The 16,075-nt window shown below is 52.1% G+C and overlaps 1 protein-coding gene across 5 annotated transcripts in view; it reads right to left on the reverse strand.

The window, feature by feature from the left end:
- Positions 1–696: 696 nt before the first annotated feature.
- The window catches only part of Fam222a (family with sequence similarity 222 member A), a 50,706-nt gene continuing 35,327 nt past the window's right edge, over positions 697–16,075 (reverse strand). For 3 of the 5 annotated variants that reach the window (XM_087198478.1, XM_004843607.4, XM_021257298.2), the window contains one exon: positions 697–3,161. In XM_087198478.1, the coding sequence (XP_087054604.1) occupies positions 1,885–3,141 (1,257 nt within the window). In that variant the 5' untranslated portion in view covers positions 3,142–3,161 and the 3' untranslated portion in view covers positions 697–1,884. Of the gene's footprint in view, positions 3,162–10,913; positions 10,943–11,887; positions 15,433–16,075 lie in introns of those variants that run through there. The other 2 variants (XM_021257300.2, XM_021257299.2) reach the window with 2 other exon arrangements.

Genomic DNA, 16,075 nt, shown 5'->3' on the forward strand with positions numbered 1-16,075 from the left:
AGCTGTCTGGGGGACCAGGCTCCATGTGCTGCCAGATTTGGGGCCTGGTCTCAGGGAGCCGGATGCCCTCCCCTCTGCCCTGCACCTTACCTTGAGCTGAGCAGGCGGGGCTCAGGGAGCAGGGTGGAAGGCCTACCTCAGACTAGGGGTGCAGTTTCCCCTTTGCCCTGGGAGGAAGCAAAGGCAGGGGTAGGAGGTGAGGAAGAATCCTGGCTTTCCATGGACTTGCTGTGCAGGGCCTGTCACTGCTCTGAGCCTTAGTGCCTTGCTCTCCTCACACCTCCAGTCTTACAAGCGTGTCAGGAAATGCAGTGCCTGAGGCCTGCTGAGCTCTCTGGGGCACGTGGCGTGGCGCCTTCTCAGATCTCCAGGCTCCAGGGTGGGGGTGGGTAAGGGCTGGGGGATCTGCCCCGGCAGCACTGGGAGGGAACGAGCTGCGGAGGGTGTCCCAGACCAGCACAGAGGCAGTGGACCAGTGGGCATGTGGACGGGTCCCTGGCCACGCCAGAGGCCACGAGCCCCAGTGTGATGCTAGAGCAAAGCACAGCAGTGTCCAGCTGCACCCAGCACAGTGGGTGCCCGGAGGGTCCTGGGATGTTTCCCTGGGGCTGGGCCGGCCCAGCAGGTTGGAGCGGAGGCAACCCGCCTAGGGGAGGGAGCGAGGAGGATGAAAACAAGCCAACAGCTGAGACACCATCTGTGTTTTCCTCTTTTTTTCTTTCTCTTCGTTTTTAAAACAATATAGTGCAGACTGCACTTCTCACAGTAGAATATAATGGTCAATTTTAGTATAAAAAAACATTCTCAGAGATTTGTAAATGCACTTAGTGCTTGAACAGGCCTTGGAGAGAGATACAGTACCGCTTCTGGAGCGCCAGGGGAAGGGGCCGGACGTGGGGAGGCTTCAGGCCTTGAGGACTTAGGGGGACCCCGGCTCTCCCCCCACGATGGTGGGGAGGCTGTGGTTTGCAGGACAGAAGTTGGATGGTTCTCCCAATCAAAACCAACAGGTTGCCCCTCACTGGCTCTCAGGAGGACCCCGCACCTTCTTCTCCTGCTGAAGACAATGTGGGGTCCCTCTGAGTGGGCTCTTAAGTTTGCAGGCCCATTGTTAGCCCCTGTGGTGCCTTTGTGCGAAGAGGAGAATGGTGGCCCTTCCTCAAGATGCAGAAAACTGTAATAAATATACAAGTCTAGAATGCAAGTGGTGTCACCTCGGACGAGGTGCCTTTGTGCAGTGCACAGTCTGCACAACTGTGCCCAGCAGCCCTATACAATGTGTTGGAGAGAAAGGGGAAGATGTTGGTCCAGGATGTAGAGAATGGGGGCGGGAAGATGGGTCTGTTAGGAAGCAATTGGTTGAGGGGAGAATCTGAGGGAGGAGGAACAGGGACCAGTAGTCCTGGGGCGTCTAGGATTCTAAGGTCAGAGTGATCTTCACCTGGATTGGTTGATGGGGGTCTATTTTGGGCCCAGTGAGTTCTTATAGGCCCCATCAGGTCCTTTTCTAGGGGCTTGTGTGTGGGGGGGGGATGCAGTGCATGACCCCCCACCCTGGCCTGGGCCCCTCTGGTGGAGACCCAGAAAGGACCATCCCTGTGTGTAAGTGGTTTCTCTCTCCCTGCCTCTGCCAGCCCGGATGGAGGAAGGTATAGGTGCCCCCCGCCCTCCCCTGGCTCTCCCCGTGTCCTGGGGCAGCGAAGGGGGAGGGGCCTCAGTATTCGAGGTCACCCTGCCCCCTCCATCCTCAGGCACCCCGGGTTCCCGGTGGACATCCCATGGGCACAGGGCTGGGCGGGGCACCCTGGGAGCCGCCCACCCGCTCTGCGGCCCCTGTTCCCACCCGGTGCCCCGGCCATCTGTCCGCGCATGCGCCAGGCAGACCTATCTGTAGACGGGCAGGCGGATGTGGGCGTGCTGGTGGTCAAGCAGCCGTGGCACTGCCACAGTCTCATAACCCTTGCCCAGCATCTGCTCCTTGATGCAGGGTGGCCGGATGTCGTTGATGAGGTACTCCAGCGACTGCAGGCTGCTGCTCAGGACCGACGTGTTGCACACGCTCTTGCTGGGCAGGCCTGCCAGGGTGTCCGCGGGAGGCCCCGCTAGCTCCCGGGTGGCTCCCGGCCCCAGCTCAGTCACTGCCACTGCCGCTGTGGGGTTGTAGCAGTCGCTGGTGGGGGTCACCAGCACGCTGTTCCAGGGGGCAGCGAAATACTGGCCCACAGTGAAGCTGGCTGGCAGCCCCACGCTGCAGTTGAGGGGTGACCCGCTGGCCCGCTCGTAGGCCCTGGTGCCACAGGCCTCTGGGGACTTGCTGGCCACTGTGCCACTGCTGTAGGAGCGCAGTGGCTGGGGTGGCGGTGGGGGTGGCTTCTGGGGCCACAGCAGGTAATCCAGGCCACTCTCCGTGTACCCAGTGGGCTTGGTGGCCCCAGCTAGTGTCAGGGCTGTGGTGGCTCCGGGACCTAGCTCTGTGCCCTTCCGGCAGTTGGGCAGGCCAGCCGTGGCTGAGTAGGCCATGCTGGGGAAGCTGGGCACAGGGCCATGCTTGGCGGGGCTGGGATGGGGAACAGCCACGGCCTGGCAGGCAGTGGGTGCAGCACCTGGGGCCTGGCATTGCTGGTTGAGCTGGTAGAGGATACTGTGGATGGAAGGCAGGTTAGAGGGCGGCAGGGGCAGGCCCCGGCCTGGCAGGGGGATGATGGAGGCGGCAGTGGCGGCTGCAGGCAGGCTGGGTGGCGGGGCAGGTGCCTCAGGTGGCTTGGGGTAGGCCAAGGGCCCCAGGGTGCTGGGTGCTGGGTAGGGCGCAATGCCCACCTGCACGGTGGCCGGTGACAGCTTGGTCCGCTTGCCCTCGGCGCTCTTGAGGACGCTTTTGGTGGGTCCGGTGGGGGCGGCCGCGCTGGAGGAGGAGACAGCGGCCTTGACAATGGCCAGCAGCCCCTGGTAGCCAGTGGCGTGCTGCGGGTAGGGGCTGTAGCGCTGGCCACTGGTGTCATAGCCGTTGATGGTGCGGCTGAGGTGCTTGTGCTGGGGCACACGGATGTTGGTGGGGAAGATCTTGATGGACAGCGGGCTGTTGGCCACCTTCTCGGCATAGGCGTCCAGCTCAGCTGGGCTTGGGTAGCGGGAGGAATGCATGGAGCTGGCTGCCGTCTCACCTGTGGGACAGAGGCACTGGTGAGCGCTGACCCAGCGACTCGGCAAGGCCCTGAGGCCTCTGCTGCCCATGGAAGCTCACAGAGCTGCCCAGCCTCCTTCCCTCATATGCTCTCATTCACTCCTCCTTTGTCCCTTCCAGGTCTGTTTGGAACTGGACATGGAACCCAGGGCCTTTGCACTGAGCTACATCCCCGTCCTTTAAAAAACTTATTTTAAGATAGGGACTTCCTAAGTCATTAAGTTTCCCAGGTGGGGCTAGAACTTGTGATTTTCCTGCCTCAGTCTCCCATAGTGTGTGCACCATCACACCCAGCCTTTCCAGATTTTTCAGCTTTGGATCAGAGTGCAACATACAGAACTTGTACACATCAGAAGCTTGATGAACTTTCACAAAAGGACATAGCTGGGTCGAGAGGCAGGGCACTCCCAGTCCCCAACCACGTCCCAATTCGCCGCTATCCTGACTTCCAGCAACAGGGACTGGCTGTGCCTGGTTGTGTGTAGGGAGATGGAGTGCCATGCCGTGTAACCCACCGGAGGATACTGTCTGTGAGGTTCATCCAGGCTGTAACTTGTGCGCTGTTAACGCGCACACCTCTGCCCGGCCACAGCAGCAGTGGTGCCCCTCAGAGCCCCTCCTTGGTCCTGAGATGTTCCCTGGTGCGGCCCTAATTTTCCCTGGGGCAGATGGACAGACCCTGGGTGAGCTGCTTGCCCATGAGTGGCGGGCAGTGTCCATCGATGCTGGTGCTGTCAGAGCCTGTTAATGGGGCCTCCTGGTCAAGTCCTGAGGCCATGAGAAAAGGGGGAGGCAAGGAGAAAGAAGCCTATTTCAGGTGGCAGGAACAGCTGGGCAAAGGTCCAGAGGCAAGGAGGGCTGTCCTTGGTGGGCACAGGAAATCACTGGGGCTGAGAGGAGATGGACAGAAGCGGCCGGGTGGGCCCTGGGTGGCCAGCCAGTGGGTCACTGCACCACGCACACTGGCAACATCTGGAGATGTGCGCGGGTCCCAGCCGGGGGTGGAAGAGCGAGCGGCAGCATCTCACAGTGCACAGCTCGGCCCCTGAGTGAACCGTCCAGCCTTGCACCTCAGCAGGGCTGGGTGGAGCCTTGCCTGAGGGCGTTGGCGGCCTTGGAGGGCATTCAGCAGGGCAGGGGCAGCAGGGAGGGAAGATGGTGGTGGCATCTCACGTCCTTCCAGCCTACTCTGGGCTCGGCAGGTGAGCCCACCGTGGGCCTCCATCCTGACCCTGCCTACGGCAGCCCCCTCCTAAGTGGCCTAAAATAAACTCGGTGTGGAGAATGGAAATGTCACTTTGGCCAATGGGGGAATCTTTCTCCGAGATTGGATTTAAACTACATTATACAAGCAATTTCATGGGCACTTAGCGCCGCTCGGAGAGTCCCGCAAAAAAGGGACTGGCTCTTCATTTGCCAGCCATAAATCAGCAGTTGCTATAATGAGCACAAAAATGTCACTTTTATGCAATTTTACAGATGAACAAAACTGGTGAAATTAGCTGTGGTAACCTACTAGAGTCAGCAAAAGCAGCTGCTGGGGAAAAAAATTGTATCTGTATGTATTTTCGTTCCTCTTAAACTCTCTTCCCAAGCAAGTTTCTGCCATTGTGGTGTGAAAACTCATTTGTCCTCACCATTATACTTTCATTTGGAGTTTATCTTGAGTATCCAATGAGCCACCAACTGTGAAAATGATTAAATCTACAAAATCTATCTAATGGATGGAATAAATTAGGTGTTTAAAATCTTAAGAAGGGGGGAGGGTGGAGCAATGCCTGTTCCCAGTCCCCATTTATTGAAGGACAGGGCATCTTGCCCCTATCTGGTCAGTGGGGCTCCTCAAGGGTGGTGTGGTCCCTCCAGCTTTTCTGGGAGCTGATGGTGACACCAGAAGATTGATGCCATTTGGGGAGCACTTAGTAGGTGCCGGGCTCTCTGCCCAACACTTTTCTGGATGGCTTTTGTTTGGAGAGTGACAGCTCTGAGAAATGGGGGGTGGTCCCCAAGTTACAGACGAGGAACGGACTGTGGCATTTAGCAGCCAGCCTCTGACACCTGCCACCCCAGATCATTCTTCCTTCCTGGTTTTCACACCCACGTGCCATCCCCGGGACCCACACCAACCCCAACCCAGGCTGAGCTGCACAGCCAGTTAAGACTCTGGGGAAGTGAAAGAGCATGGCTTCTGGGACCTGGTCTTATGAACATGGTGGCTTCCTTGTGGCCTCTTGGGTCTCTTGCTGCTGCCATGTGGGAACAGTGGAGCAGCCCTCGGAGCAAGAGGCCTATTGCAGGCGACAGAGGCTCCAGCCAGCAGCTGTGTGAGCCTTATTGCAAGTGGAGCTTCCAGCCCTGGCCAAGCCTCCAGATGAGACCACACCTCCCGAGACCTGGATCTGAGCCACCCGGCTGAGCTGTGATGTGCCCAGTCTCCTGGGCCATTCAGACCAGTGGGGACTAAATGATCACTGCCATTTCAGGCTGCGAGTTTTGGAGTCACCTGAGATACAGCAAGAGATGATCCACACAGGTCCCTATTTCACAGATGAAGAAAGGGAGTTGAGCTTGCCAGGAGTGCACAGCAGGGGCAGAGTTGGAGTCTGATGTCCTTGTCACCCCACCACACATAGGACCCACGGGGGCCAGGGGACTCCTGAGGCTCCATGCTTCTTCTGCAGAATTAGGCAGACTGCCCTTAGGAGGGACGATAGGCAGCCCCTGGGCTTGAGGGGTGGGGGTGACCTGCTCATGGCTGCCCTGGCCGCCCTGGCCTCTGCCTGGCCCTGAGCTGAATCTCACCTGAAGCTGTGCTTGCCAGGGCTCTCCGCTCCTCGGTGATGTTCATACAGGCACCTTCAAGTGGGCATGGGCCTCCAGGCCACCAGAGTCCCTAGTCTCAAACGTGCCCTGATCTTGGGGCCCTGGGAGCCTTTGGGAAGGCAGCCCCACCCTGCCTTGTGCCATGCCAGAGTATAGTGGAGGTGACATGGAGACCCAGGCCACCCTGCCTCAGCCTGGTGGACGTTGCAGACCCTCCCGAGGAAGGGACCCAGCCAAGAGCGTTCAGTGCCATTGCAGTCTGGCTGGGAAAATGTGAGGGTGCAAGAAAAGGCCCCAGGGGAGGGGAGTGGGGCGCCAGCTGTCAGGGGCAGGCTGCTGAGCAGTGTGAAAGCTGGGGTTCAAGTGGGGTGAGAGAGGGAACCCCAGGATCCTGCATTCCTTCAGTGGCCCTGTGGGTCCCCACAGGGGTCCCTGGCAGGTGCTGGGCTTCATCACCACCACCATCCACAGCAGACTGACTGCTGTTGGCTTGTCTTCCTTGTACAGCAGACTGGGCCTTCTGGAGCTGCCATCGGCACTGCTGTTACCCCCAGGACACAGTGATGTTCGAATGCTGTACTGAGTGAGTGGCGAGGCTGTGGTCAGCTGGACCAGTCAGCCTAGGAGTCAGGGCACTGGGAGCAAAGCCCTGGCATCAGCCACCTTTCCATAGCCGTCCTGGGCCTTGGAAATGTGGCAGTGATCGAAACTAACAAAATTCCTGTCCTTGGAGAGCTGCCACTGTGGCACAGGAGGCAGGCAGCAGCGAGCCCCAGGGACCAGACAGTTTCAAAACGTGTCCCCAGATTCTTTGACATGGCTCCCACAAACAGCAGAGCCTGATTTTCTTTTCTTTCTTTCTTTCTTTTTTTTTTTTGCAGTACTGGGGATTGATCTCAGGACCTTGTGCTTGGAAGGCAGGCACGGTGCCACTGAGCTAAATCCCTGGCTGATTTTCTTCACTTAATCATCAAACTGCCTTCGTGACTCTTGTCCAGTGAGCAAGGTGCAGGGAAGTGATGCCAGGTGGTTTAACAGGCCGAGTGGCTCGGCCACGTGGAGAGGCCACATGTGTGGGTTTAGCGGACTTCCGGCATCACGTGCACATATCCGGAAGCGAGAGCAAGTTCAGAAGATCTCATTCACCCCCACCCTCAGGGACATCAGGGAGGAGAGACATGCCGTCTCCACTGTGCCCTGTCTATTGCTGAGCGCAGATATGCTGGCACAGGGACCGGAGCCCAGGTGATGGGGGCAGTGGTGGAGGCAGGGAGGGCACCTAGTGTGGACTCGTGGCCGGTACAAAGGCTCCTCTGGGAAGGTGGCCTCGGAGTATGAGGGGCACACGGTCAGAGGCGCCTCCTGGGTATCTGGTGAAGGCATGAGAGCACAGAGGATGGCAGTGCAGAGGCCTGGTGTGGCTGGGGAAGCAGAGTCGGTGTTCTGCCCTGAGAAGGGGCGGTGGGTTTTGCTTGTAGTGTCCCCGCCCCACTGCTCTCCTGCCCCTCCAGGTCTCAGCGGAGATGTCCCCGGACGTGCCCCTAGGTCACCTGTGCTGCAGTTGTAGATTCGTAGACTTTTGTGGGCAGACCTTGCTTGCACTTCTCACCACCCTGACATCTAAGTGCACTTGGAAAATATCACAGGAATGCTGGTTCCAGGGCCAAAGACGGGCCTGCTCAGGGCCTTCTGAGGGCCTTCTGGAGGCTGCAGCTGCCAGACAGAAGCAGGACCAAGGTGGCCCCTCTGTGAACTAGGCCACCCCTTCCCTGCTCCATCCCCACCCACCGTGGCCCCATTAAAAGCTTGTCGGGAAATTTAAAAGGCTGGCTGGAAAGTGCTGGGTACATCGTTGCTGCCATTAAGTTAATGTTATGGGCCTTTTACAGGTGTGTTAAATAGACGTGGTTATTAACGAGTATATTAAGCCAATTAAAACCAGCCCTTTGAGTGGGATTTAATGTTGCCACAGGGATACACAAAAGCCATCCTCTGCTGCACTGCTGCCTTCCAGAGGGGGGCAGGGAGGGATGGGGGAACCACTGTGGGGCTCACAGGGCAGTGAGAAGCTGAGACTTGGCTGCAGTCAGGTAGCAGGGGTTTGATGCACAACTCTGTCACTTGCTGTGGGTGACCTTGTGCAGGGCACTTAATGTGAGCCTCAAGGTCTCGTCAGTCACAGGGAATGAAGGGTGGCTGTGTCACTGGGTAGAGTCAGTGTGGCCCCATAAAGCGTGTAACATAGCACTTCCTAGGGCCGGGGATTTAGCTCAGTGGTTCTGGCGCCTGCCTCGCAAGCGCAAGGTCCCAAGTTTGATCCCTGGTACCAAAAAAAAACATAGCACTTCCTCACCATGGGGAGGAGGGGGGAATGGCCTGGAGTTCCTGATTCCGAGCTCCAGGATTCCCTGGAGGACCTGGGCATCTATGGGGGAGACAAGCCAGTCTGTCAAGGGGGAAGAACGGTCAGGACAGGCACGCTCGGTCCAGCCCTCTCCACCCTGTGGGGTCCATCCTGGGGCTGGCTCTGTTTGACAAATAAGTAGACTGAGGTCTGATGAGAGCACACTGCCTGCCCAATGTCCTGGGGCTGGGAGTGGTCAGCTGCAGGCATGGCAGCCACATGCTCCTCCTGACTCCTGGGCTGTGACTCGGAGTGGGGGGTTCCGTTGGAGACCTCAGGTTTTGGAGTGAATGGAACTACCTGTCGCTTTCCCACAGGAGGGGAATGGCAGCAGGTGCTGGCAGATGTTTTTTATGCCTTTGCAGCTTCTACTGCCTCCTTCTGGAAGGCCCAGGAAGTCCCAGTGGGCATTATCAGGGTTGCAGTGAGGAGCAAGGCTCGTCCAGGCCTTCAGGACACACCCTCCCAGCCTGCAGGGAGGAGCAGCCTCATATCTGCATTCCCCTTCATTGTGACACTCCGCCCTTGGAGGTGGCAGCCTCCTGAATGCTCAATTAACATGACACTAATTAGCTGGTGGCACAGGCAGAATCCCTAATGAGGTCGCCCACCCCAGCCCTGGAGTGGGGCAGGGAAGGCTGCTGGGCCAGGGCAGACACAGCTGTTCTCTGGCCTCCACCCGGAGCGCCCTGGGGGAGTGGCAGTAGTGGCTGCACTTCCGGACTGTCCCAGGGACCCCAGCCTGCCCCGGCCCCAGGACCCTAGGGTGAATCTGGGTGCACCAGCTACCAGCTGAGGGCCTCAGGGAAGTGATAATTAAATGACAGCATGCATATCAGGTGGCTTGGTACATAGTAGGCGCTCTGAAAAGGCTAGTCACCTTTGTTTTTAAACTGGAACAGGCAATGGACATAGTGGGTGTCATTCGGATGGCACAGGGATCCTGTCCGCCTCTATCCATGAGTGTGCTGAAGATGCTTGGGCGCATGTGTGGGGCCGTGCATGCTCAGACATTTGGGGGAAGACAGGTGCTGGGCGTGGTAGCATAAATCTATAATCCCAGCTATAGGCGGGAGTATCTCAAGTTTGAGGTCAGCCTGGGCAACTTAGTGAGACCTTGCCTCAAAAAAAATTTTTAAAGGGCTGGGGGAGGGGGGGAATGTAGATCAGTGGTAGAGTGCTTGCCAAGTGTGTATAAGACCTCGAGTTCTAGCCTCAGTACCAGAAAAAAAAAGGGGAGGTGCTCCCAGGCCCTCTTCATCCCTGGAGCCCCAGCTGGAGCTGTCCTTCTAAGTGCAGCTGGGGAGGGCACTTGTATTCCTCCCTAGCCAGTGTCTCAGTTTCCCTTCCTTGGGCTCTGGCTTTGGGCCCATCCCTCACCCTCCCTGTGCCCAGGCCCCTGGCCTTGTGGGCCTCATCTCCACCTGCTGCGTCCCTGCCTGCCCCTCTGCCTTCATCAAAGCTCTGAAACTGCTCCATCCTTTCCCTCCCCACTCATGTACCACTCCCATCTCTATCCACATTTTCTTCAGCCTGCCTCATCCTTCCTCTCTGGCTCTCAGCCCATCCTGCCCATTCTTGCTGTTTTCTGGGCCACATCTGGGGCTCTATTCTGGAGATGAGTCCATGGTAAGTACTGTGCACACCTCTCTCCATTTGTCATTTATCTTATTACATTTTTTATTTTATTTTATTTTATTTTATTTTTTCGGTGCCAGGAATCGAACTCAGGGACCTTGTGCTTGCCAGGCAGGCACAGTGCCACTGAGCTAAATCCTCAACCCTAGTTTCCTCATTTTTTTAATTCATTAAGTTTATTGGTACATTTTAGGTATACAATTCATCATTGGGAATTTGTACCTTTACATGATATATCTTGGTTCTTATTTTTTCCCCATTTCCCTGCCCTCCCTTCAACCCCTTCACCTTATTCTTCCCGCCCTGGGGATGATACTGTCACTTTTCTTTCATGAATAGTATGAGTTTGCTTTCTACCTGCAGGGATTTCTTTATGCATATGGTGTGAGGCAGGGCTCTGTTGTCCCTTACTCCCTGTGGACAGCAGTTGCCCCTGCACTGGATATGGGTCCCCAATGATCTGTAGGCACCAGGGTTCCTAGACTGAGCTCACATGGATGTGGATCTGTTTCTAGGTATTCTGCTCTCTTCCCTGTCCCTCTGTCCAAACCTTAAGCCATGGCAGTACAAGCCCCTTCTATTGCTTCATTATTGGCTTCAAAGCCAGCTTTTCAAGTTACAAACACACAAACAGCTATGATGTAGGGATCAAATTGGATTTTTTTTGATATAGAATTGCTGTCCCTGCATCGGACATATTTCTAAGTTTATATTTGTCTGAGCATGATGGCAAACAACTATAATTCCAGCTACTCAGGAGGCTGAGGCAGAAGGATCACAAGTTCATGACCAGACTGGGAAACTTAGTCCCTATCTAAAAAGAAAAAGAGCTAGAGAGCTAGCTCAATAGAAGAGTACAGTACTTGCCTTACATGCCAAAGGCCCCGGATCCATCCCTAATATTGAAAAAAAGAAATCATTGAATAAGTTTGAATTTTTCTCTGTAAAAGTTATTTGCATCTTTTATTTTATTGTACTTTTATCTTGTGGTGCTTGAGATCAAACTCAGGACTATTTTATTACAATTTTAAATTGGATATCATAACTGAGATGCATTGGACACATTCCTAAGTATACTTGAGTCTTTTTTTCTTTTTTTTTTTTTGAACTTGGGTCCTTGTGTTTTCGAGGCAGGCGGCGGAACCACTGAGCTAAATCTCTAGCCCTCACATTTCTAAGTATTAACCTCCCAAACTGACTTAACATCTAGATGGATCTTTTAACAAGAGATTGACTGATCAACATACTATCCACAATCAGAAGCTCCAGTCAGGATGGCTTCACTGGTTAATGCTACCAAGCATTTAAAGAAGATTTAATACCAGTTCTTTACAGTTTTTTTTTTTTACAATCCCTCCTCCCCCCCCCAAAAAACCTTCCAAAGTAATTCTGCAAGGCCAGTATTACCCTGATACCACTACTACAGATCTCTCTCACATACAAACTATAGATCAGTAATTTTTATGAATGTAGATGGAAAAAATCAAGATACAAGCAAACCAAACCCAGCAGTGTATAGAAAGGACTATCATCCTGACCAAGTGGGACTTAGCCAAAGAATGCAAGGGTGGTTGGTTCAACATCAAATCATCAATGAACCTAACATGCCACATTGATAAAATAAAGGGCAGCTACCATATGTTCAGTTCCAAGGATGCAGAAAAAGCATTTGCCCAATCTATAGCCTTCCAAGATGACCACATTCAAGAAACTGAGGGGCTGAGGATTTAGCCCAGTGGTGCTACCACCTACCTCACAAGGTCCTGACTTTGATCCCCAGTACCAAAAACAAAACAAAACAAAACAAAAAAACCCTGAAAAATCCAAAGCTGAATTCATACCCAATAGTAAAAGATGGAATGCTTTCCTCCTGAAATTCAGAATCAGACAAAGCTGTCTGTTCTTGCCACTTCTTTGCCAGACTGTATTGAAGGAAACTTCAATTGCCAAAGCAATTAGATAAGAAAAAGAAATAGAGGGGATTACATTAGAAGTAAAACCATCTCTATTCACAGCTGACAAAAACTGTTAGAATAACCAGATCCTACAAGATTGTAGGATACATGACCAAGATACACAAATCAATTGTATTTCTATTCACTCACATTGAATAACCAAATGAAATTAACAAATCCAGGGCGGGGGGTGTGGCTCAATGATAGAGCACTTGCCCTGCGTGCACAAGGCTATGGATTTGATCTCCAGCAGCCCCCCTCCCCCCCAAAAAAGGAAAAAATTACAATAGCAACAAAAAGAATACTTACACACTTTAATAAAAGAGCAAAACTTGGGCAGATATGCCATATTCAAGTTGGAAGACTTACTATTAAGACACAGTGTTCCCCAAATAGATCTAAAGACCCAGTGCAATCTCTGTCAGAATCTCAGCTGGCTTCTTTGCAGAAATTGACAAGCTGATCCTCAAATTCATGGAGCTCAGAATAGCCAAAACAATGCTGAAGGAGGACAGAGTTGGAGTACTCATACTATAAGGTTAGAAAAATCAAGACACTGTGGTACTGGCAGAAAGAGAGGCGTGTGAGTGGTATCCTGAATCCTGAAAAAAACCTCACATTTATGGTTAATTGACTTTTTCCAAGGGTTCCAAAATACCTCAATGGAGCAAAAGATTGGTCTCTTCAAATGATTTTGAAACAACTAGGTAATGGCATGCAAAAGAAAGAAGTTCTTTCTTCACACTATACACAGATTAACTCAAAGTGTATCAAAGACCTACATGGAAGAGCAAAAACTAGAAAGATCTTATAAGAAAACTCAGGAGTACATCTTTATGACCTTGGGTTATACAAAGCCTTCTCAGATAAAACATCAAAAACACAAGCCACAAAAGACACTCATCAAAACTAAAAGCTTTTTGGTTCAAAAGATACCATAAAGAAAGTGTAGCAGCAACTCCAAAATGGGAGAAAATATTTGCAAATCCTGTGTATGCTGCATGGCTTTTATCTAGAATATGTGATTTTTTTCCCCCAGAACTTAGAATTGAACCCAGGATCTTTGCACTGAACTACATCCCCATTTCTTTTAAATTTTATTTTTAATTTTGAGACAAGGTGTCCCTAAATCACTAAGTTGCTGGGACTAGGCTTGAACAGCCTCTCAGAGTGCTGGGATTACAGGCATGCCCTACCATGCCCTACTATGCCTGACCTACTTTTATAATTTAATAAGAACAAGACAACTGACTTAAATAAGCAAAAGATGTGAGTAGACATTTCTTTTCTTTTCTTTTTTTTTTTTGGTACTGGGGATCAAACTTGGGACCTTGAGCTTGCAAGGCAGGCAGCGGAACCACTGAGCTAAATCCCCAGCCCGAGTAGACATTTCTTAAAAGAAGATACACAAAGGGCAAGAAGCACATAAAAAGATGTTCAACATCCTTAGTCACTAGAGAAAGGCAAATTCAAACTACTTTGAAATACTACTTCATACCCACTAAAATGGCTGTTAATAAAAAATAGCAACAAATGGTGAAGGTATGGAGGGACCGGAATCCTCATATACTACTAGTAGGAATGTAACATGGCACTGTCTTTCTGGAAAACAGTGACACTTCCTCAGCAAGTTAAAACAGTTACCATATAACCCAGTAATTCCACTTGTAGGTATACACACAAGAGAAATGGTAACACATGTCCACACAAAAGCACACACATGAATGCTCATAGCATTCTTAATAGCCAAATCAGTGGGGAAAACACCCCATGTATTCATATCAATTGATAAATGAATAAAACATGGTATATCCATATAATGGAGTACTCAGCAGTAAGAAGGAATGAAGTGCTGATATAGCCTACAATGTGGATGAACTTTGGAAATGTTAAGGAAAAGAAACTACTCAAAGTGTCACATATTTCATGAGCTCATTTGTATGAGATGTCCAGAAAAATTCTGTAGAGACACAAAATAGTTTAGTGATTGCTTGAGACTGAGGAGGTTGGGGAGAAGTGGGGAGTGGCTACTAATACATTGGGAGGTACTTTTGGGAGATGATGTTATTGAACTTAATAGTGGTGATGATTGCACAATTCTGTGAATATATTAAAAACTATTAAATAGTATAGTATAAATGGGTGAACTGTATAGTATGTGAATTGTTTTATTGTTCTCTAAAATTGTAACAGTATCTTTATAATATGTATTTGCCAGCTTTGTTATGGGTGGAGAGCAAGGGCCAGCAAACTGCTGCATATGGGGCCAAATTTCCCCTGCCTTTGTCAATAAAGTTTTATTGGAACACAGCCACGCCTATTTATTTATGTAGGTATTTGGCTATTTGCCTACTAGAGCATGAGTGTTGATAAATTAGAGACTGTAGGGCTCGCAAGGCAGAAGATATCTGTTCAGCTTCCATTGTACAAAATAATTGTGCTTATAGGTTGATCTTATATTCACAATCTTGTTGAAGACTTACTCTCTTGGGATTTCTATGCAAATAGTTTCATTCTTTTTCTTACCTTTTATACCTTTTTTCTTTTTTTCAGTAGTGGGGATTGAATCCAAGGCCTTTGCACTATGCTATATCCCCAGTGCTTTATTTTTTTGGGGGGTGGAGAGGTACCAGGGATCAAACTCAGGACCTTGTGCTTGTAAGGCAGGTGCATTGCCACTGAGCTAAATCTCTGGCCCCTCAGTGCTTCATTTTTACACAGGATCTCACTAAGTTGCCCAGTCTAGGCTTGATCTTGTGATCCTCCTGCCTCAGCCTCCCAGAGTGCTGGGATTACAGGCCTGCACCACCACACCTGGCCTGATCCTTACACCTTCTGACTTTCTGTCTCATTGCATTGCAGTGGACAAGCTGCGTTCCTAATACTGTCCACCCTCAGGTTTATGGCAATGGTTTGGGGCTAGATGCTCTCTGCTAGATGAAGGAAGCTGCCTTCCCCCCTAGTTAGCTCACAGCATATTTTTCTTTGTTAAGCATGAGTACATTATTTAGTCCACCCTCCCTCTCCTGGCCCTGCATCCCCAAGCGTCTGCCTTTTCCCAGGCTGGCTCCTGTAGGAACAGTACCAGGCCTTCCTCCCACCCCTCGGGCTGCACTCTGCAAAAGCTGTATAATTGAATCTTCTGTGTGGCCCAGTATTTTTTGATTTTATTAGAATTTTAAACTGCCCCTTTTCTTCTGTATTTTATCAGTGTGGCTGGAAGCAGAGCCCCGGCAGGAATTCCTGTAGGCTGAGCTCCACTTGAGCAGCAGCAGCTCCGGCCCTAGGCAGCCGTGGGGGCTGGCGGGGTGAGGATGGGGCAGGATGGGCTGCTCCCTGATCACCTTGGGTTACACGACCTCAGAAGTTTCTCATCAGTGGAGACAAGGGATGGGTCAGGGACCCTCTTGTCCTCTAATAAGCATGGAGGTTGGGGACTGGGGGCAGGCAAAGCAGTGGCTCCCAAGCCCGGGGCGGGGGGGGGGGCGTTCCTCTCCTTTCATTCTTATTCCCAGGTCACAAAGGAGGAAACTGAGGCCCTGTCACCCACTTGTCCTGGGTCACACCTGTGCCCCATTCAGGGCACAGCCAGAACCAGGATTTGACCCCTAGACCTGTCTCGGTCCCCAAGACCTTGTCCTGTGGGCTCGCGGGGAGGACGACAAGGGGGTGAGCTCCCCGTCCCTACAGAGGAGCAGCTCTGTCGCCTACCAAGGTCCAGCTGAGGACGTCCAGCAGGAGTTCAAGGCTGCTTCCTGGACACAGGAGAGGCTCAGCCCCTGAATCGGCCCTACACTGGCCCCACGGTGCCTCTCTGGGACTCTGCATGGCCTGTATTTTTAGCCGCGTGTGACTCAAGGTTTGTATATAGCACCACGATGAGAAAGTCAAATATTTATTAGTGGGGAAGGTCTGAGCAGCTGAGATAAACAGGTTTCTGTCTCAGGGTGGGCAGGTTCTGTTTGAGACCCTGGGACTCTGGCCAGCTGGGAGGAGCTTCAGACCTGAGGTAGGGGAAGGGAATGACCTTTCCTTCTCCTTAAAATCTTTATTTTCTTTCTTTTTCTCCAGGTC

This window comes from Heterocephalus glaber, unplaced genomic scaffold, assembly GCF_053883595.1.
Source record: "Heterocephalus glaber isolate CG9 unplaced genomic scaffold, H.glaber_assembly_v1.0 deba00001687, whole genome shotgun sequence".
Classification (NCBI taxonomy): domain Eukaryota; kingdom Metazoa; phylum Chordata; class Mammalia; order Rodentia; family Bathyergidae; genus Heterocephalus; species Heterocephalus glaber.